Source organism: Carya illinoinensis, chromosome 5 (assembly GCF_018687715.1).
Source record: "Carya illinoinensis cultivar Pawnee chromosome 5, C.illinoinensisPawnee_v1, whole genome shotgun sequence".
NCBI classification, from domain to species: Eukaryota; Viridiplantae; Streptophyta; class Magnoliopsida; order Fagales; family Juglandaceae; genus Carya; species Carya illinoinensis.
In genome coordinates, this window is record NC_056756.1 from 11091815 (window position 1) to 11110850 (window position 19036).

General features: G+C 41.4%; 3 protein-coding genes and 1 long non-coding RNA gene across 4 annotated transcripts; 2 read left to right on the forward strand and 2 right to left on the reverse strand.

Annotated features, from left to right (window-relative positions):
- The first annotated feature begins 3754 nt into the window (after window positions 1-3754).
- LOC122310810 (DEAD-box ATP-dependent RNA helicase 21-like) lies at window positions 3755-6306 on the forward strand. Its single transcript, XM_043124962.1, has one exon. The coding sequence runs from the start codon at window positions 3876-3878 to the stop codon at window positions 6018-6020; it is 2145 nt and encodes a 714-aa protein (XP_042980896.1). The 5' UTR covers window positions 3755-3875; the 3' UTR covers window positions 6021-6306.
- Window positions 6307-7321: 1015 nt separating this feature from the next.
- On the reverse strand, window positions 7322-9296 carry LOC122310811. The gene is made up of 4 exons (XM_043124963.1): window positions 9175-9296; window positions 8942-9066; window positions 7798-8079; window positions 7322-7651 (listed from the first exon to the last, which is right to left on the reverse strand). The coding sequence occupies exons 1-4, from the start codon at window positions 9190-9192 to the stop codon at window positions 7597-7599; spliced, it is 480 nt and encodes a 159-aa protein (XP_042980897.1). The 5' UTR covers window positions 9193-9296; the 3' UTR covers window positions 7322-7596.
- An 896-nt stretch (window positions 9297-10192) lies between these two features.
- LOC122310936 lies at window positions 10193-15256 on the forward strand. Its single transcript, XR_006242703.1, has 2 exons — window positions 10193-10473; window positions 11454-15256. It is a non-coding gene; the product is annotated as an uncharacterized LOC122310936 (long non-coding RNA).
- A 1935-nt stretch (window positions 15257-17191) lies between these two features.
- Window positions 17192-18649, reverse strand: LOC122311644 (ethylene-responsive transcription factor LEP-like). The gene has a single exon (XM_043126267.1). It carries the CDS (start codon window positions 18446-18448, stop codon window positions 17570-17572), a length of 879 nt encoding a protein of 292 aa, XP_042982201.1. The 5' UTR covers window positions 18449-18649; the 3' UTR covers window positions 17192-17569.
- Window positions 18650-19036: the final 387 nt, after the last annotated feature.

The window sequence follows — 19036 nt, forward strand, 5'->3', positions numbered from 1 at the left end:
TCGCGATGCCATGAAAAAAAGGGTGCCTAGGTCCTTAGACCACGTCAACCCTAAACACCAAAGGTGAGCTATCAACCTTGCTGTGCCATAAAAAAAAGGCGCATAGGTTCTCAGACCACGTCGACTCTAAACACCAAAGGCGAGCTATCAACCTCGCTGTGCCATAAAATAAAAAAAAATAAAAAAAATAAAAAGGGCGCGTAGGTCCTCAGACCACGCCGACCCTAAATACCAAAGGGGAGCTATCAACCCCGCAGTGCCATGAAAAAAATGGTTCGTAGGTCCTCAGACCACGCCGACCCTAAACACCAAAGGCGAGCTATCAACCTCGTGGTGCCATGAAAAAAAAGGCACCTAGGTCCTCAGACCACACCGATCCTAAACACCAAAGACGAGCTATCAACCTCACGGTACCATGAAAAAAATGGCATGTAGGTCCTTAGACCACGCTGACCCTAAACACCAAAGGCGAGCTATCAACCTTGCGGTGCTATGAAAAAAACGGCGCCTAAGTCCTCAGACTGCGTCGACCCTAAACACCAAAGGCGAGCTATCAATCTTGCGGTGCCATGAAAAAAAAGGCATATAGGTCCTTAGACCACGCCGACCCTAAACACCAAAGGCGAGCTATCAACCTTGCGGTGCCATGAAAAAAAAGGCGCATAGGTCCTCAGACCACGCCGACCCTAAACACCAAAGGCGAGCTATCAACCTCGCGGTGCCATGAAAAAAAGGGCACGTAAGTCCTCAGACCACACCGACCTTAAATACCAAAAGCGAGCTATCAACCTTGCGGTGCCATGAAAAAAAAAAAGAGCGTGTAGATCCTCATACCACGCCGACCCTAAACACTAAAGGCAAACCTTATCAGCCTCGTGATGCCATGTAAAAAGGGTGGGAAAGGTCAGGGACTGCCTGACCCCTAAACACTAATGATGAGCTATCAACCTCGCAGTGCCATATAAAAAGGGCGCGGAGGTCAGTAGACCATGCCACCCCTAATCACCAATGACGAGCTATCAACCTCGCGGTGCCATGAAAAAAAAACGCGTAGGTTCTCAGACCACACCGACCCTAAACACCAAAGGCGAGCTATCAACCTTGTGGTGCCATGAAAAAAAAGGGCGCGTAGGTCCTCAGACCACGCCAACTCTAAACACCAAAGGCGAGCTATCAACCTCGCGGTGCCATGAAAAAAAGGTCGCGTAGGTCCTCAAACCACGCCGACCCTAAACACCAAAGGCAAGCTATCAACTTCGCGGTGTCATGAAAAAAAGGGTGCGTAAGTCCTCAGACCTCGCCGACCCTAAACACCAAAGGCGAGCTATCAACCTCGCGATGCCATGAAGAAAAGGGCACGTAGGTCCTCAGACCACGCCGACCCTAAACACCAAAGGCGAGCTATCAACCTCGCGGTGCCATAAAAAAAAAAAGGCGCGTAGGTCCTCAGACCATGCCGACCCTAAACACCTAAGGCAAGCTATCAACCTTGCGGTGCCATGAAAAAAAATGAGCGTAGGTCCTCAGACCACGTCGACCCTAAACACCAAAAGCGAGCTATCAACCTTGCGGTGCCATAAAAAAAGGACGAGTTGGTCCCAAGACCACGCCGACCCTAAACACCAATGGCAAGCCTTAGCAGCTTGTGGTGCCATGTAAAAGAGGCTGGAAAGGTCAGAGACCACCCGACCATTAAATATCAATGGCAAGCTATCAGCCTCACAATGCCATGTACAAAGGAAACTCCTTGACACCCAAGTTAATCTTCTCGCCAGGAAGCCCATCGCTACTAGAGCAAGACTCAAGTATTTAAATCTCAACTTTGTACATTTTTATTATACTAACCAATTTTGTTTTTAGTAAACCAACTCCTTTGGGCGAGCAACAACACAAATGCCTATAGGCGAGCAAGAATACAAACGCCTCTAGGCGGTCAACTATACAAATGCCTCCAGGTGAGCAACAGCACAAATGCCTATAGGCGAGCAAGAATATAGATGCCTCTAGGCGGTCAACTATACATACGCCTCTAGGCGGTCAACTATACATACTCATCTAGGCGGTCAACTATACAAACGCCTCCAGGCGAGCAACAACACAAACACCTATAGGCAAGCAAGAATATAGATGCCTCTAGGTGGTCAACTATACAAATGCCTCCAAGCAAGCAACAACACAAACAACTATAGGCTAGCAAGAATATAGATGCCTTTGGGCAGTCAACTATACAAATGCCTCCAGGCGAACAACCATATAAACGCTTCTAGGTGAGCAATACGACCAACAACTCTGGGCAAATATTCACAAATTCAAAACTGAGCCCCACGCTCACACTCAATGCGGTCGAGTACATCTCTTGCCTATCTCTCCAAGCTGAGCCTCTCACTGCTTAGCACAACACAAACAAAAAATCAGGGATTGGACAACAAACTAGGGATCGAACAAGATACCAGTGACCAAGTTTCTAAATATTTTGCAGATAATTGACTTGAAGATTTTCAAGGCCTTCTAAGGCTTCGCAGCTACCATAACTGTTTTTTCTACAGGTTACCTCAATTACGGTTGACTTGAAAACTCCCAAGACAACCAAAAGGCCAAGCTACCAAAGGTCGAGCCTCATGCATGGTGCAACCAGCTGATAGCTAACCAAAAGGAAGTGAAGACACCCATGCGCACTAACTAGCATGGATCCTCGGCGGGGTAGGAAAAACCAAAAGCAAACGAATGCCCACGGGTAGATGGGGTAAGAGGTAGGTACAAAGAATGAAAAGTGTTTAATTTCCCACGTGATAATCACGAAGGAAATTAGCGGGGTAACTGGATGGGATATTTGAGTCCTCACAACTTTAGCTAAAAGATAAGATCAAGAAGAGATAAGAAGAAGAGATTCAGACTCCTAAAAGGGAAATGACTCCTACTTCTAGTAGGATATGAACTCACACTCCTAAAAGGAAAAGACTTCACAAGGCTAATCAGACTCCTATTACTCCAAGGAAATAACCTCTATAAATAGCCTACAAGAGGTGACCAATTTTAAACTCAACTTGATTTACATACACTGTTACTCTCATATTATATTTCTGACTTTGGCATCAGAGTTTCCACAAGGCAACCAGTGCTGCCCCTTCATTTGTTGCAGGTAATTCATGTGGTAGGTGGCCGTGGAACATGTCCTTAACACCTTCATTCTAAAATGTACTAATTTTAAAAACAAATAAATTTGAAGTTCGTCGTAACATATTTTTTAGAATAATTTCAAATTTATTTTTAACAAATATAATTTGAAGTCCAAAGTTTTGAATGATCCTCTCTCTCTCTCTCTCTATATATATATATTTGCTGTATACTCAACACAAGTAAAGCCTTTCAAAGCAATAATTTATAAAGGACTTAATTTTTATTTGAGAAATTTTATTTGCAGTATCTAAATAAAAATTGTATATACATATCTTTTATTAAATGAGAAAAAAATATCATTTTAAGATAAATATTTTTATAATTTTAAAAATAAAATTATCTAAATCTACATTACAATCCTTAAATTAAGACTATACGTAGCATTGGTGACCCGTTTTATGAATCTGAGTTCAAATACATATATATTCTAAGGACTTTTAGTAAATATTTGAGGCTCCAAATGAAGTTGGGCCTCAAGTCGGGGGCATTTTATGGACCGGATCTTAAATACAAATGAAGGCCACTCTGGGCCCAATCCCATCCACGAACATGATCCACCACTGGTGCTGCCTCTACACCGCCTTCTGGAAGAGTCTGGAAACTGAAGTAACCGTCTTTGTCCCCTCCCCTCCCCTCCTGCACTGAACCAAGCGAGAAGAAACCTCGGCATTCTGCCCTCAGAGTCAGTTGGCATTGCCATGGCCACGAAGCGTTCCATCGAAGACGTTTCCGCCGTTAGCAGCGTCCCCAAGAAACCAGTCTTCCTCACGAAAGCCCAGCGCGAGGAATTAGCCCTCAAACGTCGTCAACAAGAGGCCGATCAAATACAGAACCACCGGCAAGATATACTCTCCTCCCTTGGCCAATCCGTCTCCGTCTCCAACAACGACCTCAGGCCCTCCGATTCAGACCGCCATCGCGACCGCGACCGAGAGCGCGAACGCGACCGCGACCGCGAACGGGACCGACGCGATCGTGAACGTGACCGTGAGCGGGAACGTGATTCTGAGCGGCGGAACCACCGCGAGAGGGAGCGGGAAGATGATGCTAAGAGTCGTGAGCGTGAGCGTGAGCGGGCGCGCATTGAGAAATTAGCTGAGCGAGAGCGTGAGAAAGAGCTCGAGGCGATCAAAGAGCAGTACCTCGGGTCTAAGAAACCTAAAAAGCGGGTCATTAAACCCAGCGAGAAATTCCGATTCTCTTTTGACTGGGAAAACACTGAGGACACTTCTCGGGATATGAACTCTCTCTACCAGAACCCTCACGAGGCCAGGCTCTTGTTCGGACGAGGCTTCCGCGCCGGCTTAGACCGCCGCGAGCAGAAGAAGCTAGCCGCCAAGATCGAGAAGGATATGAAGGAGATTATTCGCCGGAAGGAGGGGGTCGACGAGAGGCCCGAGGAGGCCGAGGCACAGAAGCTGAAGGAGCAAGCTGCTGATATGTACGATACCTTCGATATGAGGGTCGATCGCCATTGGAGCGAGAAGAAGCTCGAGGAAATGACTGAGAGAGATTGGAGGATTTTCAGGGAGGACTTCAACATTTCGTACAAGGGCTCCAAGCTCCCTCGCCCTATGCGGGCCTGGGCTGAGAGTAAACTGAGTCCGGAGTTGTTGAAGGCGGTAGAGAAAGCAGGGTACAAGAAACCTTCTCCGATTCAAATGGCGGCCATTCCGCTCGGTATGCAACAACGCGATGTGATCGGGATTGCAGAGACCGGCTCTGGTAAGACTGCTGCTTTTGTTCTTCCTATGCTGACATACATTACGAGGCTTCCCCCAATGAGTGAAGAGAACGAGGCCGAAGGCCCTTATGCCGTTGTAATGGCTCCGACCCGTGAGCTTGCGCAGCAGATTGAAGAAGAGACTAATAAGTTTGCCAAGCATTTGGGGATCAAAGTGGTCTCCATTGTTGGTGGTCAGTCCATTGAGGAGCAGGGGTTTAGGATTAGGCAAGGGTGCGAGGTTGTCATCGCTACACCAGGACGCTTGATTGATTGCTTGGAGAGACGCTATGCGGTTCTCAATCAGTGTAATTATGTTGTTCTTGACGAAGCCGATCGTATGATAGATATGGGTTTCGAGCCTCAGGTTATGGGTGTTTTGGATGCGATGCCTTCGAGTAATCTAAAACCTGAGAATGAAGATGAAGAGCTTGATGAGAAGAAGATCTACAGAACCACTTATATGTTCAGTGCCACCATGCCGCCTGCTGTTGAGCGCCTTGCAAGAAAGTATTTGAGAAATCCTGTTGTGGTAACAATAGGTACTGCTGGAAAGGCCACCGACTTGATATCCCAGCATGTCAACATGATGAAAGAATCGGAGAAGTTTTATAGGTTACAGAGATTGCTCGACGAACTTGGTGATAGGACTGCAATTGTGTTTGTGAACACTAAGAAGAATGCAGACACTGTTGCCAAGAACTTGGATAAGGCAGGGTACCGTGTGACCACTTTGCATGGTGGGAAGTCTCAGGAGCAGAGGGAAATTAGTCTCGAGGGTTTTCGAACCAAGAGATACAATGTCCTTGTTGCCACCGATGTTGCAGGACGTGGGATTGACATACCTGATGTGGCCCATGTCATAAATTATGATATGCCTGGGAATATTGAGATGTACACACATAGAATTGGTCGAACAGGCCGTGCTGGCAAGACGGGTGTGGCGACTACATTCTTGACTCTGCACGACTCTGACGTCTTTTATGATCTCAAGCAGATGCTTATCCAGAGCAATAGTCCTGTTCCTCCTGAGCTTGCAAGACACGAGGCTTCCAAGTTCAAGCCCGGTACGATTCCCGATAGGCCTCCACGGCGCAATGACACTGTTTTTGCTCATTGAGAGGTTTGAAGTTTTTTGGAGACACTTTCGAGTGATGCAAAGGCGAAACTCTATGTTATAATACCACAGTTTTTGGTAGCTGAATCTTAGCGCTTCAGGCAAGGAACTGCAATTGTTTATTTTATTTTCCAATTCTATGGGAATATATATCATTGGGTATCTGATTTTGGTATCTAGAGGAATATCATATTTAACCTCTCATTTTGCTTTCGTCGACAGATGTTTAATTTGGTCGATCAATATTTTATCGACTGCACTGATTTAAATAATCTTTAATTGTTGGTCATATATTGACATCCTACACCATTTGCTCTATTTGGTTCGTGGAAGTCCCATGAAAGGTTCGAGTGCCTATTCACTTCCCCACAGGAGGTATTAGACACGACGCTTTCATTGCTTTGAGCTTATGCATCATATTCCAGCTGAAAGTTTGATAAATTTGTAAAGCCGTAGAATGATGAAAGGTTAGTCAAAGGGTAAAATAAATACTTCGATTGGGAAAGGATGCTCTTTTATTTATCACAAGTTACGAATAAGAAGACAGGACAAGAAGAAGTCTGGAACAGAAAAGATAAAAAGATATTTACGGTTATAGAATGTGGAAGCGTATTCCCTTCTGTTCATATTCACATTTAAACAACCATGACTGTCCCTAATATGGCATACAGCTCCTACATTTTATTTATAAATTGCTATACGATATTGAAATTCCAATTCATGTAATGCTGCCATGTATCCATTTATCTATTTTTTTTTTTAGGTCAAAAGATCATACAGCATGATTTGTTTGATTCACCTGTCATTTGTACTCATCTCACAATCTGCGAACTGGGTTTCATCTCTCTCGCTCGCTCTCTAGGGCTAGAAGACTGGAAAGAGATCAACTTTCAGTGGAAAAGAATGAGCGACTGCGACAATCAATGATTAACAGAAGAGGAATATGTAATTTAGGGACTTACATGGCCGTCGGATTCATTCCATGCGCTAATTACTTACTGTATTTTGTGAAAACTAGGGGATGGTTCCTTTAACTGTAAACTAGTTTGGCATTAGGTGTCCGACACTAGTGCCTGGTTCTGAAAATTGACAATTTGACTCGATATCTGTTCATTCCGTGAGGATGTGCGTATATTCGGATGTTCATGTTCAAAAACAACTAAAGATCTCTGATCATCCCAAGCTGTCTTTTGGTCCAGATATTTCATTTTACGAAATTCTATCGTTGGCAAGGGCACCATATCATTGCAATGGATGATTGCCACTTCAACAGATAATACCTTTTAGGCTGCGAATCACGTGAATTATAAATACAATGGTGTCTTTTGCTTTATTCGACCACACAAAAGGGAAAACAAGAAAAGAGAAGCCACCTTTCCTCTCGCCCGAGCGAGGGAGGGCTCATTTCATTTGGCACTCAGAATAAGCTTCTGAACCAAAGCAGGAAAATATAAAAGGCACACAACTATGTACAAATGTGACACCATCAAATTCTGACAAGATTATGTCTGAAAGGAGACATATTTGGCTCTCGTGGATATTTGTTTCAGCTTATCCTAGATATAAGATTCTAGAAAAGTCAGTGGCGTGCAGGATCCACTCCAACCGATTTAAGGGTCTCTGCAGTTCGAGGCCTGCACTTTCCAACAACGATTTTTCATCAGAACGTGCATGGGGAAAAAAATAACTCCAAAAGTTTAATTTCGTGCCCAAACTTAAAAGGTAAAGATCAAGTGCAAGATTCAAGAGCAAATGTTATCGGGGGAAATTAAGCACAGACCTAGTAAAGGGGTCAGGGCGGACGGGATCAGGGAGGGTGCGGTGGGGGTCCTGGATGTGAGCCACCTTCCTGAGGAAAGACTTGTTGACAAACTTATCGGCATAACTAATAACCCGGTCCGGATCCTCCACCTCCGGCAGGGATTCTCTCCTCTTCTTGTTGACATAAACCGTCGGAGAATGCATGAGCTGCTGCTTGGCCGTATGCGTTCCCATAGTCACTGCTACCATCACCATTCCCAGCACCATATACACTGGAAAGAACTCCCCCTTCATAGCCAACCTGCAACGTCACATCATCACAAAATGACGGAGAAAATTAGTAGCAATGCACCTCTTATATACATGTTAGGCTGTAATTGAATTGGGCCGAGTCGAGTCGAGTCGAGCCAAGCCGATCTTTGACTTGCTGAGTTGGTTCGACTCAAAATATTAGAGTTCAAGAATTTTTTTATTTTTGTTCGAACTCAATTCAATAAGCAAAACTTTCAACTCGACCTCGATTTCGAGTTGATTCCACAAACAAGTTTGAGTTGAGTTAAGCTCGAACTCAAATTATTTATTTATTAAAATTTTAAAAAATTTATAAATAATTAATATCTAACTAATTAATATTTATTCAAAATAAGAATATATTATATATTTATATGTATTATATATATACTTAATATGATAATATATATCTATTTTATATATGATTCTTATATATTAATATATAAAATTATTAAATTTTATCTAATAATTATTATACAAATTATAAAATATATTTATGAAATATATTCATTATATAAACATAAATAATTAGATTATATATTATATTATTTAATTATAAAAATAGTATACTTATATTATTAACTTATATATTTATAAATATATAAATAATTTTAATCGTTTACGAGTTCGAGTTGACTCGAACATAAATAAACAGAATTTAAAGAGTCTTAATCAAGTCAAATTTTATAAGATATATGTCATTTAGAAATCAAGCAAATATCTATTTTTACAGATGAGTTATTATTATTATTATTTTTTCACAAATCGAGATTGAGTCGAGTTTAACTAAATGAATACCGAACAGACTATCAAACATACTAATTCATTCATAGCCTTACACATATATTTTTCACCAGTATATGATGACTAACCTCGAATTATGGGTATCGCCGTGAGCTGCATCGACCGTCGGTGCAAACAGTTTCATTCTGGGAGTGGTTGAGGAAGCAAACGATCTGTTTCCTCCCAGTCGCATCAGCGTTGATCTCCAATAGCTCTGCACCCATATCACAAGAAATTTTACGTACGGATCATATATATCGCAACAACCAAGCGAACAACAAGAAAGGAACATATATATTAAGCGTAAAGAAGCAGTACTTACAGTAGCCCTGAAAGCCATCTTTTTCTGAAACGGAAGAATATTGATCTTTATCTGTGACTGGATGTTTCCGGGTTTTCATTATATAGACCAATACGAACGCTTAAGAACTTTCAAGATATATGTGGCAAACGTTGTGGCCGGATGACACGTGTATCCCTAACATAGAAGCAGCGTGCCCACAGGATGTGAGTAAAGCAACACGTGGCTTACATGCACAGTAGGGGCCGGGGAATCCAATCCTTTGTTAACTATCCATGCATTGGAATCCCTTGAATGTTGGGTCGCCACTCTTTCCATGGAAATACCTTATTACCCTTTTAAGGTAATTTTCTATAAAACATAAAATAGAACACGGGTTGTTCGATCTATATTGGTCATAGGTTTCGGTTACCAATGAATATATATAACCCCTGCCATTCCGAGATAATTGCTTTTTACTTACACACCACAAACTCAATTAACATGTTTATGGAACAAAGATTTAAAGAGTTTGGAATAAGATAATTAATGTTTGCAATTTTAAGGTAAGTTTTGTACATTTTTTTTTAAAAAAGTAGATAAATATTAGATTTATAAAAAATATATATATTTTTAATGATAGACTCTACTTTTTTTTTTTTTTAGAAAAAAGAGTGATTATTCTTGAAATAATATTAGAATATAGAATTGAAGTATGAATTTTTAATAAGATGAAATATGTGAGAAAATGAGAATATCGCATATTGAAACTCATGAATTTTTTTTAATATATGTAGATACTATTTTTTAGGTTGTGTTTCGATGGTAAAGTGATCTCAAATATTTGGTGAATAGTAATAAAAAAATAATAATAAAATATTATATATTAATAAATAATAATATAAAATAATTCACTATCTAAACCCAGCCTTAATCACGTGAAATGGTAATATTCGTGATTCAACGTGGCGTAGCAAGTATTATGGGCTTTGAAGGACCAAACTTTTTTAAAGAGGACGAGAGCCGTAGGCCCAGAAGTAGTTGTCCGTTGCACGTCCATCTTCTTATTGGATTCATCTCCCCCATCAGATGCCCAATTTCGATCTGCATGTGCTGCCAAGCTGGTTATAAAAAGATGGTTTGGGTTTCCGATACTCTCTCGGGCTTCGATTATGGTTGTTCTGTTCTCTCTGGACCTCTAATGCCGCTGTCTCGTGCATGTATTATTTTGACCTTCGATCTCTGTTCGTAGACTGGGACGAGTTCTGTTCAACTGGGGGAGACTGCGGTGTGACAGACACTTTGTGCTACCCTACCGAGAGAGATGGGACCAGCAGGAGGGTAAGCGGGCCACACGTAAACGATTTTCCCACTGTTTTTTCATTTTCCCTCAAATGTGACCTTTTATGATTTGAGCTCAATTTGGTTTGAATTTCCTTCTAAAATTGTACCCAAGGATGATCTTTATTATTTCTCTAAAGAGTTTAATTTCTCCAGTCTCTGATAGGTTGTAGTTACATTTTGAAGTTAGGCGCAGCTTTTGTTCCTCCACCTTTTGAACATTCATACGAGTTCCGAGTAGTGCCAGTGATAAAAGAAAAGATGAGAAGAGTGTTTATTATATGTGTTCAACACTTTCGCATAACACTTTCCGAAATTTATAAGAAAATCTTCGATCCAAACATGCCATGGGTGTTTAAGGCTTCATCCAAGTATAGGAAAAGCTAAAGCTGATTTTAAGCTCCCATACTTTTTTCTCCCCCACTTAAAGTATGGTTCCAATGTCTATGGTAACTTATATGTATTGCATATAATCAGATCTTAATCTTGTAATAATAATAAAATCTTCGATCCAAACATGCCATTGGTGTTTAAGGCTTCATCCAAGTATAGGAAAAGCTAAAGCTGATTTTAAGCTCCTATTCTTTTTTCTCCCCCACTTCAAGTATGGTTCCAATGTCTATGGTAACTTATATGTATTGCATATAATCACATCTTAATCTTGTAATAATAGTTACTGAGACTTTGTGGTTTTCAGTTTCATGTATCCATATTATCAATGCCATAGAACCATGATGACAATGGAGACCATGTGTGGCAGACTTTGCATGTAAATTTGCATATTGTACATTTCATTCAAAAAAGAAAATCATACAAAATAATTTCCAAGAAATAAAATAATAGTAACTATCTTAGTTCTCTACTTGCTAAATGCTGCCTTCCGTTTAGGGGTGTTATTTTGCTCAGTCTATCTTCGGGGTTGACTTTGGACTGAACTTAATGGCTTCATTCACAGAATCTAATTTCAGCTGCCGTTGCAGGTGGAGAATGAATGAAAGGTGGAATTCAAATTGAAAAATTCTACTCATCATATACATACCACACACCACACTTGATTTTTTAATTTTTAATTTTTAATTTTTTTCCCCTTAGCAAATGTGTGGTGTAATGGATGATGAGTAGAATAGTACATTTAGTTTAGCAGGAATAAAACCAAAAAATAAAAAAATAAAAATAAGTGTGGTGTGTGGTGTAAGGATGATGAGTAAAATTGCTCATTCAAAATAAGTTCAGTGGGAGAAGCAGGATCGAGGGAACTCCCTCTCTAAAACCACCCAATGAATAATAACTCAAGCCTCACAACCCCACTTTTGGAGACGGAAGAGACTTCTATGTGAGGGCAACATTGCTGAAATATGCTAGTTGGCAATATTATGGTTGTTGTGTTCCTGGAGATTCCCATATCCGTCTTTGAATTTGTGAATAAAACTCACTAAGTTATAGAATGCGAATTTTCTGCTTACTTTTGGCAGCACATCTTGTCTTCTTGGAACCAATAGTAAGCATGCTGGTAGTCTTATCTCACCAAGAAAAATACTGAATTTTTCTTAGCTGAAGTTCTTGGGCACATCCATGCTCCTTTCTCAACTATCTGTGAGCCCTGTTGTGGTGTTCTACTGTTGAATACCTGATGCTTAACTGTAATTTCATGCTATAGAATCAAAGGAATTCAGAAGTAAAAAGATTGTTCTGGAAGAATCTTCATTTGCTTAAGCACCAAAGCTACTTTTTTCCTGAGATGATTCTCCTGACGAAGCTGGATGAGGATCCCCTCATACTGCTGAAATAGTGGCTAGGCGATCTGTGTATGGCTTAGAATCTTCTGGAAGAGGTCTAGGGCTTTAGCTTTGGCAGACAAGGAACCCTTCTCCAGGATTCATAGAATGGCCACCACTCCTTGGTTGTCCACGATGGCTGCAGTAGCACGAGACAGTATGCTATGTTCTGTCAGTAATGTTTCCGGTGCCATTAAAGCAGCTTCTGCTACACCGGACTCTGTTTCACTCAAAGTTTGTACCAGTGGCTTCACTGCATCTACCTTGACGAGGCAAAATGTATCTCTATCTGAACAAGCAACACCATGAACAGAACATGAAATTCCATTCCCTGCTGAGGTTGAGTAACACCAAGACATGTTTGGTAGGAACTTCATGATCACATGCACCACAGGTGTGGAGTGCTTGGCTTGCTCTGCTATTAGGGTTCCATCAGAGAGTGACAGGCTGGTGGACTGGGATAGTTTGGCAAGTGCAATGGCTGCCTGCTGCTTGGCTAGTGAGCTGCCCCCTGAGAGAACACAAACTAGTGATGGGTACTGTTCAAGTTTGCCCACTTGAAGTTTGGGCTTGCTAGGTTCTGTGTATCATAAAAGTGCTGCTAGAGCATGTTCTAGTAAATATGCCATGGCGAGCAGGTGCCATGGTTCCATTATTTTCCTCATTAGCACTGCAAATCACCTCATGAATGGCTTTTTAACGTGTCCGATTTGCAGAGTATCTCATCAATTATAAGATCATCATCAGGAAGCTAGCTGATGATTCCAGTGGCAGTGGACCTTTCTTCAATATCTGGTGAAGAGGTGAGGATACATGCCAAGGTCTCAATTGCTGTTTCTTTTGCAGGAGAAGGTGGTAGCGGAGCCCCAGCCGGATGATCTTCCGAAATGAGGTATATAAGCTTCATTGTCCACAGTCTCATTCCGGGCTGGTCACTGTGAAGCAAAGATAAGAGTTTCCCAACTGCATCCATATTTGATCGAATTAGGTTCTGAGCTGTCTCTGATTCATGGTAGAGTTCAACCAGTAGGTGTAAGAACTGGACCTTAGTTTGAGGATCAGAGTTGGCCGCACCCTGCAGAAGGAGACTGGCATTGTACTTTGATTGCAGCTCCTGCAAACCCCGAAATTTATCGAGTACTTGACTGGCTCCAATTAGTAGAGCGAGAATCTCAGCTGCTTCTTCTTTCACATGCGAGTCAGACCTGAAAAATGAAATGAGACCAAGCAAATGGGGTATTGTAACAAGATCCTTCAGAAGTCTCTTTACCATCTTGGGGTACTGTATGAGCTTTTTGATAGATCTGAGACAAGCTACTTTGCATGCAGGGGCCCTTTAAGAAAGCATCTGGACTAGTTTATGTATGAATTCCTTATTTTGTAAGTCATTAATATTGCTCTCCTTGAGTTGCATCTCTATCAATGCTGCAGCCATCAATGTTCTGGTTTCTTGAGGTCCTACAAGGAGATTTAGGTTAGCATATGGTTTGCCAGTGGATATGCATCACATGATCGATAATTTGACCTTGGTTAAAGCGAGCCACAAATGGTTGGAAGTGTCCCACTTCAGTCATCTTGACAACAAAATGTGTGTTGGAGGAGAGTTTTTGCAACACCTTGTTGGCATACTGTGAGACGTCAAGGTTATCGTTAGGGAGTAACGAAACAAGAAGAGGAATACTGTCTTTTGTACTTCCTATTTTTTCTGAAAGGGTTTCTCTTTCCAGCAGCTCCAACAAGATTGCAATAGCAACAGGTTCTATTCCATCTTTATATATCTGCTTCACGATGTAGCGTACAGCCCCTGATGTAACAATGGATTCCTGCAAGTTCCAACCAACAAAAAACCCTTAAATTTAGCTTAGTGGAAGATGAGGACGAAATATGATAAGCTTCTACTATTCTTAGCACTTGCTTACCCTGTATTATCACAGTATTTAGCTCGGAAGTAGAGGCATTTTAGTGTGGCCACCATGTTTAGTATAATGGTTTTTAGTATCTCCACCAACTTTGGTACGAGTCCTTCTTCTGCAAATTTTATTGCATACAAAGGCATCTCCAGCAAACCTTGCATATCTTCTAAGGCCTTCTTCTGTCTAGAATGGTCATTTGATAGAGTCCAGCCAGTGCAGCTTGGAATTTTAAGTCCATGTCTCGCTGCTTCCATTCTTCAACAGAGATTCGAAAGGAAAGGTTTGGAGTAAGGTCCAGCGATAGGAGCTCCTGTTTGCAAGTAAGGCACTATTTCTCTCCCCTTCCAAAGTGTTCCTGAATTGCTTTCCTCTCAAAGCTGCGACCACAGGGGATTGCAACTGGGTCTGTCATCATCTCCTTGCGCAATGGACAGATAAATGAATCAATTGGGTAATGCTGGTGGTGTGAGGCAATTCTCTCATCGTCTGGTATCGTAAAAATTTCTGTACTGTACAAGAACTGTATCAACTGCGACAATTGAAGTGCCTCTGCCTGCTTCTTTTGAGTTTCCATCTCTTCTTTTTCCTGCTTCAAAAGTTCCAGCTCATTTTGAACCATGGATGCATTCACATTAGCACCAACAGCTTCTGTAATCTTCTCCAAGAGCTTTACAGCATGCTTCTGATTTTTACATTCCCTGGATATTAAATTCTCTATTTCTAAAGCAACTGCATCTGTTGCAAATGCTGCCGATCGGAACTCCATTTAGCTCAGGTTGCCCATGATCTGGGTAGCCATAGCAAGATTGATCAGCTGAAATGAGGAAATAGTACTGGCAATATCTTTGGCCACGTCCTGCATCTGCGAGAGCATCGAGTGTGACTTTAATATGAGATGGACGTGGCTTCCGGATTTGTAATCTTTAATGATCTTGCAGGCTTTCTTCAGCTGAAAATTCAAGGTCTCTAATGCAGCTTTTGTGGACTCTAAACCCTTTGCATCAACAACTTTCTTGAAATTCAATGTACCAAGCAGGTTTTTAAGCTTAGAAATATTCCTTAAGAATTCCTGAAAGCAATCCTTGTTAAGCATCACTTCCTTTGTTTCATTTACAAGCTCTGTTGCCTGCACTACTGCCTTATTACATAGTTCCTGCAGCACTTTCAGAGATATATCCTCAATTCCTATATTGAAGCTCATTGAATTATCGAAATTTGCAGAAATTTTAAGGTCTGTTTCAGGTATCTCGGTCTCCCTATTGGGTCAGTCAATTCTGCCAACACTGCCTGTCAACTTGAATGGCATCCAGTCCTGCATATCCTCGGATTAAAGAAAAAAAAAATTATGATTTGGGATTCACTATACCAAATTCGACTACGCCAAATTAACCATTCTGAGAAGCAAATTATTTCAATTATCTATATGAAGGTGTCATTACTAACATGTTGGGATTCACCAAAAAATCTGGCAAGAGATCACGTTCGACTGGAATTGAGCAAGTAAATTAGTCATATTCCTAGAGGAAGGATGTCGCCTCACCGTCGACTGATCGCTTCTAAGAGAAGAATGCAAGAAACCATTTTGCTTAGAATTTCAGTCGTCCTTTCAACTTTAGCAGCAACAGTTGCTAAAATAAATTGGAGACTATATCTTCAGCAGCGGGAAAAACCTTGACAAAAAGACCAGGCAAACAGAGAGGGAAAGAGAAGCTCAAGCCAATATGGTGACAGCTCTCTCTCTCTTTCTCTCTGGGGTGTCGGAGTTTATATTGTTATCAATAGTCAGAAAAAGGAGAATTTTTACAACAGTTGTGTCATCTGGGTTCGAACGAGGCTAAAATTCTTAATGGCGAGAAACAGGAGGGGATTTAAACAAAAAGGAGAATTCAATGGGAAAATGAAGAGGTCATCGGGTCAAGTTCTAGGGGAAGGAAGAGACCCAGTCGAAGTTTTCATACCTCCAACACTACCAGTCTCCCTTTTGATTTTCTAATTACGTGTAGAAAAAAGAATATATGCTATTTTCCCACTATTAAGGTTTATTTATTTATTTATTTATTTTTGTACCATTTGCAAATTAAGCGCGTCGGCTTCCAAAATCCGCTTTACATCTCGAGTTCACAGGGCGAAGTTAGCAACGATACAAGGTAATGATATTAACCTCGACCTTGTTCTTTATCTCAAGTGTCATTTTTTATTTTTTGTAGTCAACATATATATAAAAAACTCTGTTTTTGCACAGACCCCACCCACGAAAGCAGAGTATTTTTTTTATATAAAAAAAAAATACTGACGAGTGAGAAGAAGGTCTTGGTCCTGGGTGATTGGAATGCCTCCTCTCCTCTCATCTCATGTTTCAGTATTTTCTTGGAAATTTCACTCTCCAATCCGATGCAGAAAAATAAAATAGAAAAGCGAGTGTCAGCGCATACGTCAGATAGCTCACCACTGAGCTTGAATTTGAGTTTGAATTTGGTGGTCAGTCACCCTCTGGGAATGAAAAAGTCACCCTTCTTGGATTCATTCTCTCAAGAAGCCATGTCTTCGTGATTCAGGTGATCAACGTGTGACCGAGAGCTCTGTTACACTTTATTGAGCTCACTTCCGGCTTCAGACATAAAGCAGTTAGACTCGGGATTTTTGTCCACGAGTGCAAAAAACGGTTATTGACTATCTTGGCTGGTAGTCATCCCAAAAACCCTTCTTAAAAGGTTATATTAGCATATTGGACTACAAGCCAAGTTTTTGGTTTTAGATAAAGGTTATATTAGCATATGGTATATTATATTAGGGACTCTACCAAAAACACAAAAAACAAAATGAGTTTTGGGTAAAAAAACAATGGAATCATTGTCTCTTTTAGGGACATAAATCTCGACAGATTTAGTATATTAGGGACATAAATCTTGTTTACTTTACCATCTTTATGGGACGGAAAGAAAAGGCCATCAGGCTGAAGGTATGTTGGTGTGATGTGAATGAAGTTATTAAAAACAAAGCAAACATTACATGTACTAAGTACCAAAAGAGTTTATCTCCTTGTCATTGACACCGGAAGAGTAATTTTTTGGTGGGAGTGGGAGGGATAGTTGTTGTGGATTGAAGGTCTTGGAGACCTTACCATACTCGACCATTGGGCAGCCAAACTACGAATTTTAATAAGGTCAAAATCTTGCAATAAGCTTAATCAAACCCATACAACTCACTTTTAAGGATAAGGCTATACTTGCCTCCCAAAAGAAAACAAACAAGCGATAAAAAGGAAAAAAAAAAGTAAAAAAAAGAAAAAGAAACAGCAGACCTTTGGCATTCCCCCGCCACAATCACAAAACGAAAAAGAAAAACACACCCCAATATTGAACTGACATGTAGATTATATTACAAAAAAAAAAAAGGGGGTGAGAGGGATTAATAGTAGTAGGCAGATGACGAACCATCATCAAATCCATCGGTACCTGAATCTGGAACCGGTGGCATCCTCCCAAAGAGTGGGCTGTGCTGCACAAACTCATTAGAATCAAAGCCCAAATATGGAGCGGTAACTGCTGAGTCGAGCCCATTTGTAGTTTGCTCAGAAAACCCTAGAAAGCTGGTGTCACTCCAAAGTTCTTGGCCCATATTGGAGCCCATCCCTCCAGCCCCGTAGAAAGTGGATGCGTCTGGAGGCAAAGGCGGGAGCTCAGTACTGTCATGGGATTTGTACGTGTTAGAGTGTGGGTGTTCTTGTGACTGTGATTGCCCACCATCTATGATAGTAGTAATGGGTTGGTATTTAGATCCACAAGCAGTTGTCCCCTGAACCCAGTCGTCTCCGCCGGAAAATGGACACGCTGAGATGTCGAAGAAGGGTTCCTGGCCGAAGAAGAGGTGGGTGGAGGAGTGGGTATTCGTATCGTTTTGCTGTTGATGGGGAGCGAAGAGGGCGGAGATGTCATGCTGTGTTTCGTCGGGCGAGATGATGGAGGTGACAGAGGAGCCGTGCGGCATGTCAGAATAAACGAAGTTTGTGCGGGCCTTGGAACCGCGCATGGAGCGAGCAGCACGGTCGTAGGCCAAGGCAGCCTCCTCGGCAGTGTCGAAGGTGCCGAGCCAGTGCCTCTCTTTAGTGGAAGGGTCTCTTATCTCTGCTGCATATCTTCCCCATGGCCGCCTCCTTACCCCAAGAAACCTGGCTTCTCCTTGCTGCTGCTGGTTTTCTAGTACTGGTTGTTGTTGTTGCTGCTTTCTTTTGGACTTTGACGAGGAGGACGGTGAGTTGGCTGGTGATGAGCTGTTAAAGCTGCTCATGATGTATATATGATTCTATGAATAAAAAGATGGTCTTAGATTTTAGATATATAGGCACTGAAAGTGAAAGACAAGCTTTCTATCTTTGCCTGAATATTCAGTGTCTGTCAGAAAAAAACAAAGAAATTTTCAGAGAGTCTCTTTCTCTTCTGCTTTCTGAAGTGAAATTTTGATGAGGAGAGAATGATTATAGAGCCTTGTTTTCCGGCCGTTGCATGTAGGCTGTTTAAATAAGAAGATTGTGCAATAATATAGGCACGCCCTTTTTACCAGACTTGCCCTTCACAACATCTGAAAGGCCATTCATATCCCCTGATCTCGATCTATCCAAATCATGATCATGATGAGCCAAGGATGATGAGTATTATGATCAGCCATCCATCTCCGATGGATCACTTTTCTTCTTAATTGCTACTAATCATATGCGATTGGGACCCACTTCTCGCATGGGAACTGATCTTATCATTAGCTCCTACTCTTCCTTCTGCTAATCCAATATTATTGCATGCAGACGCGATTACCCCCAACACTACTGCACATTCCCTAGCTACCTAGCTAGCTTAAATCTCCTACAGCTGATCCTATGTT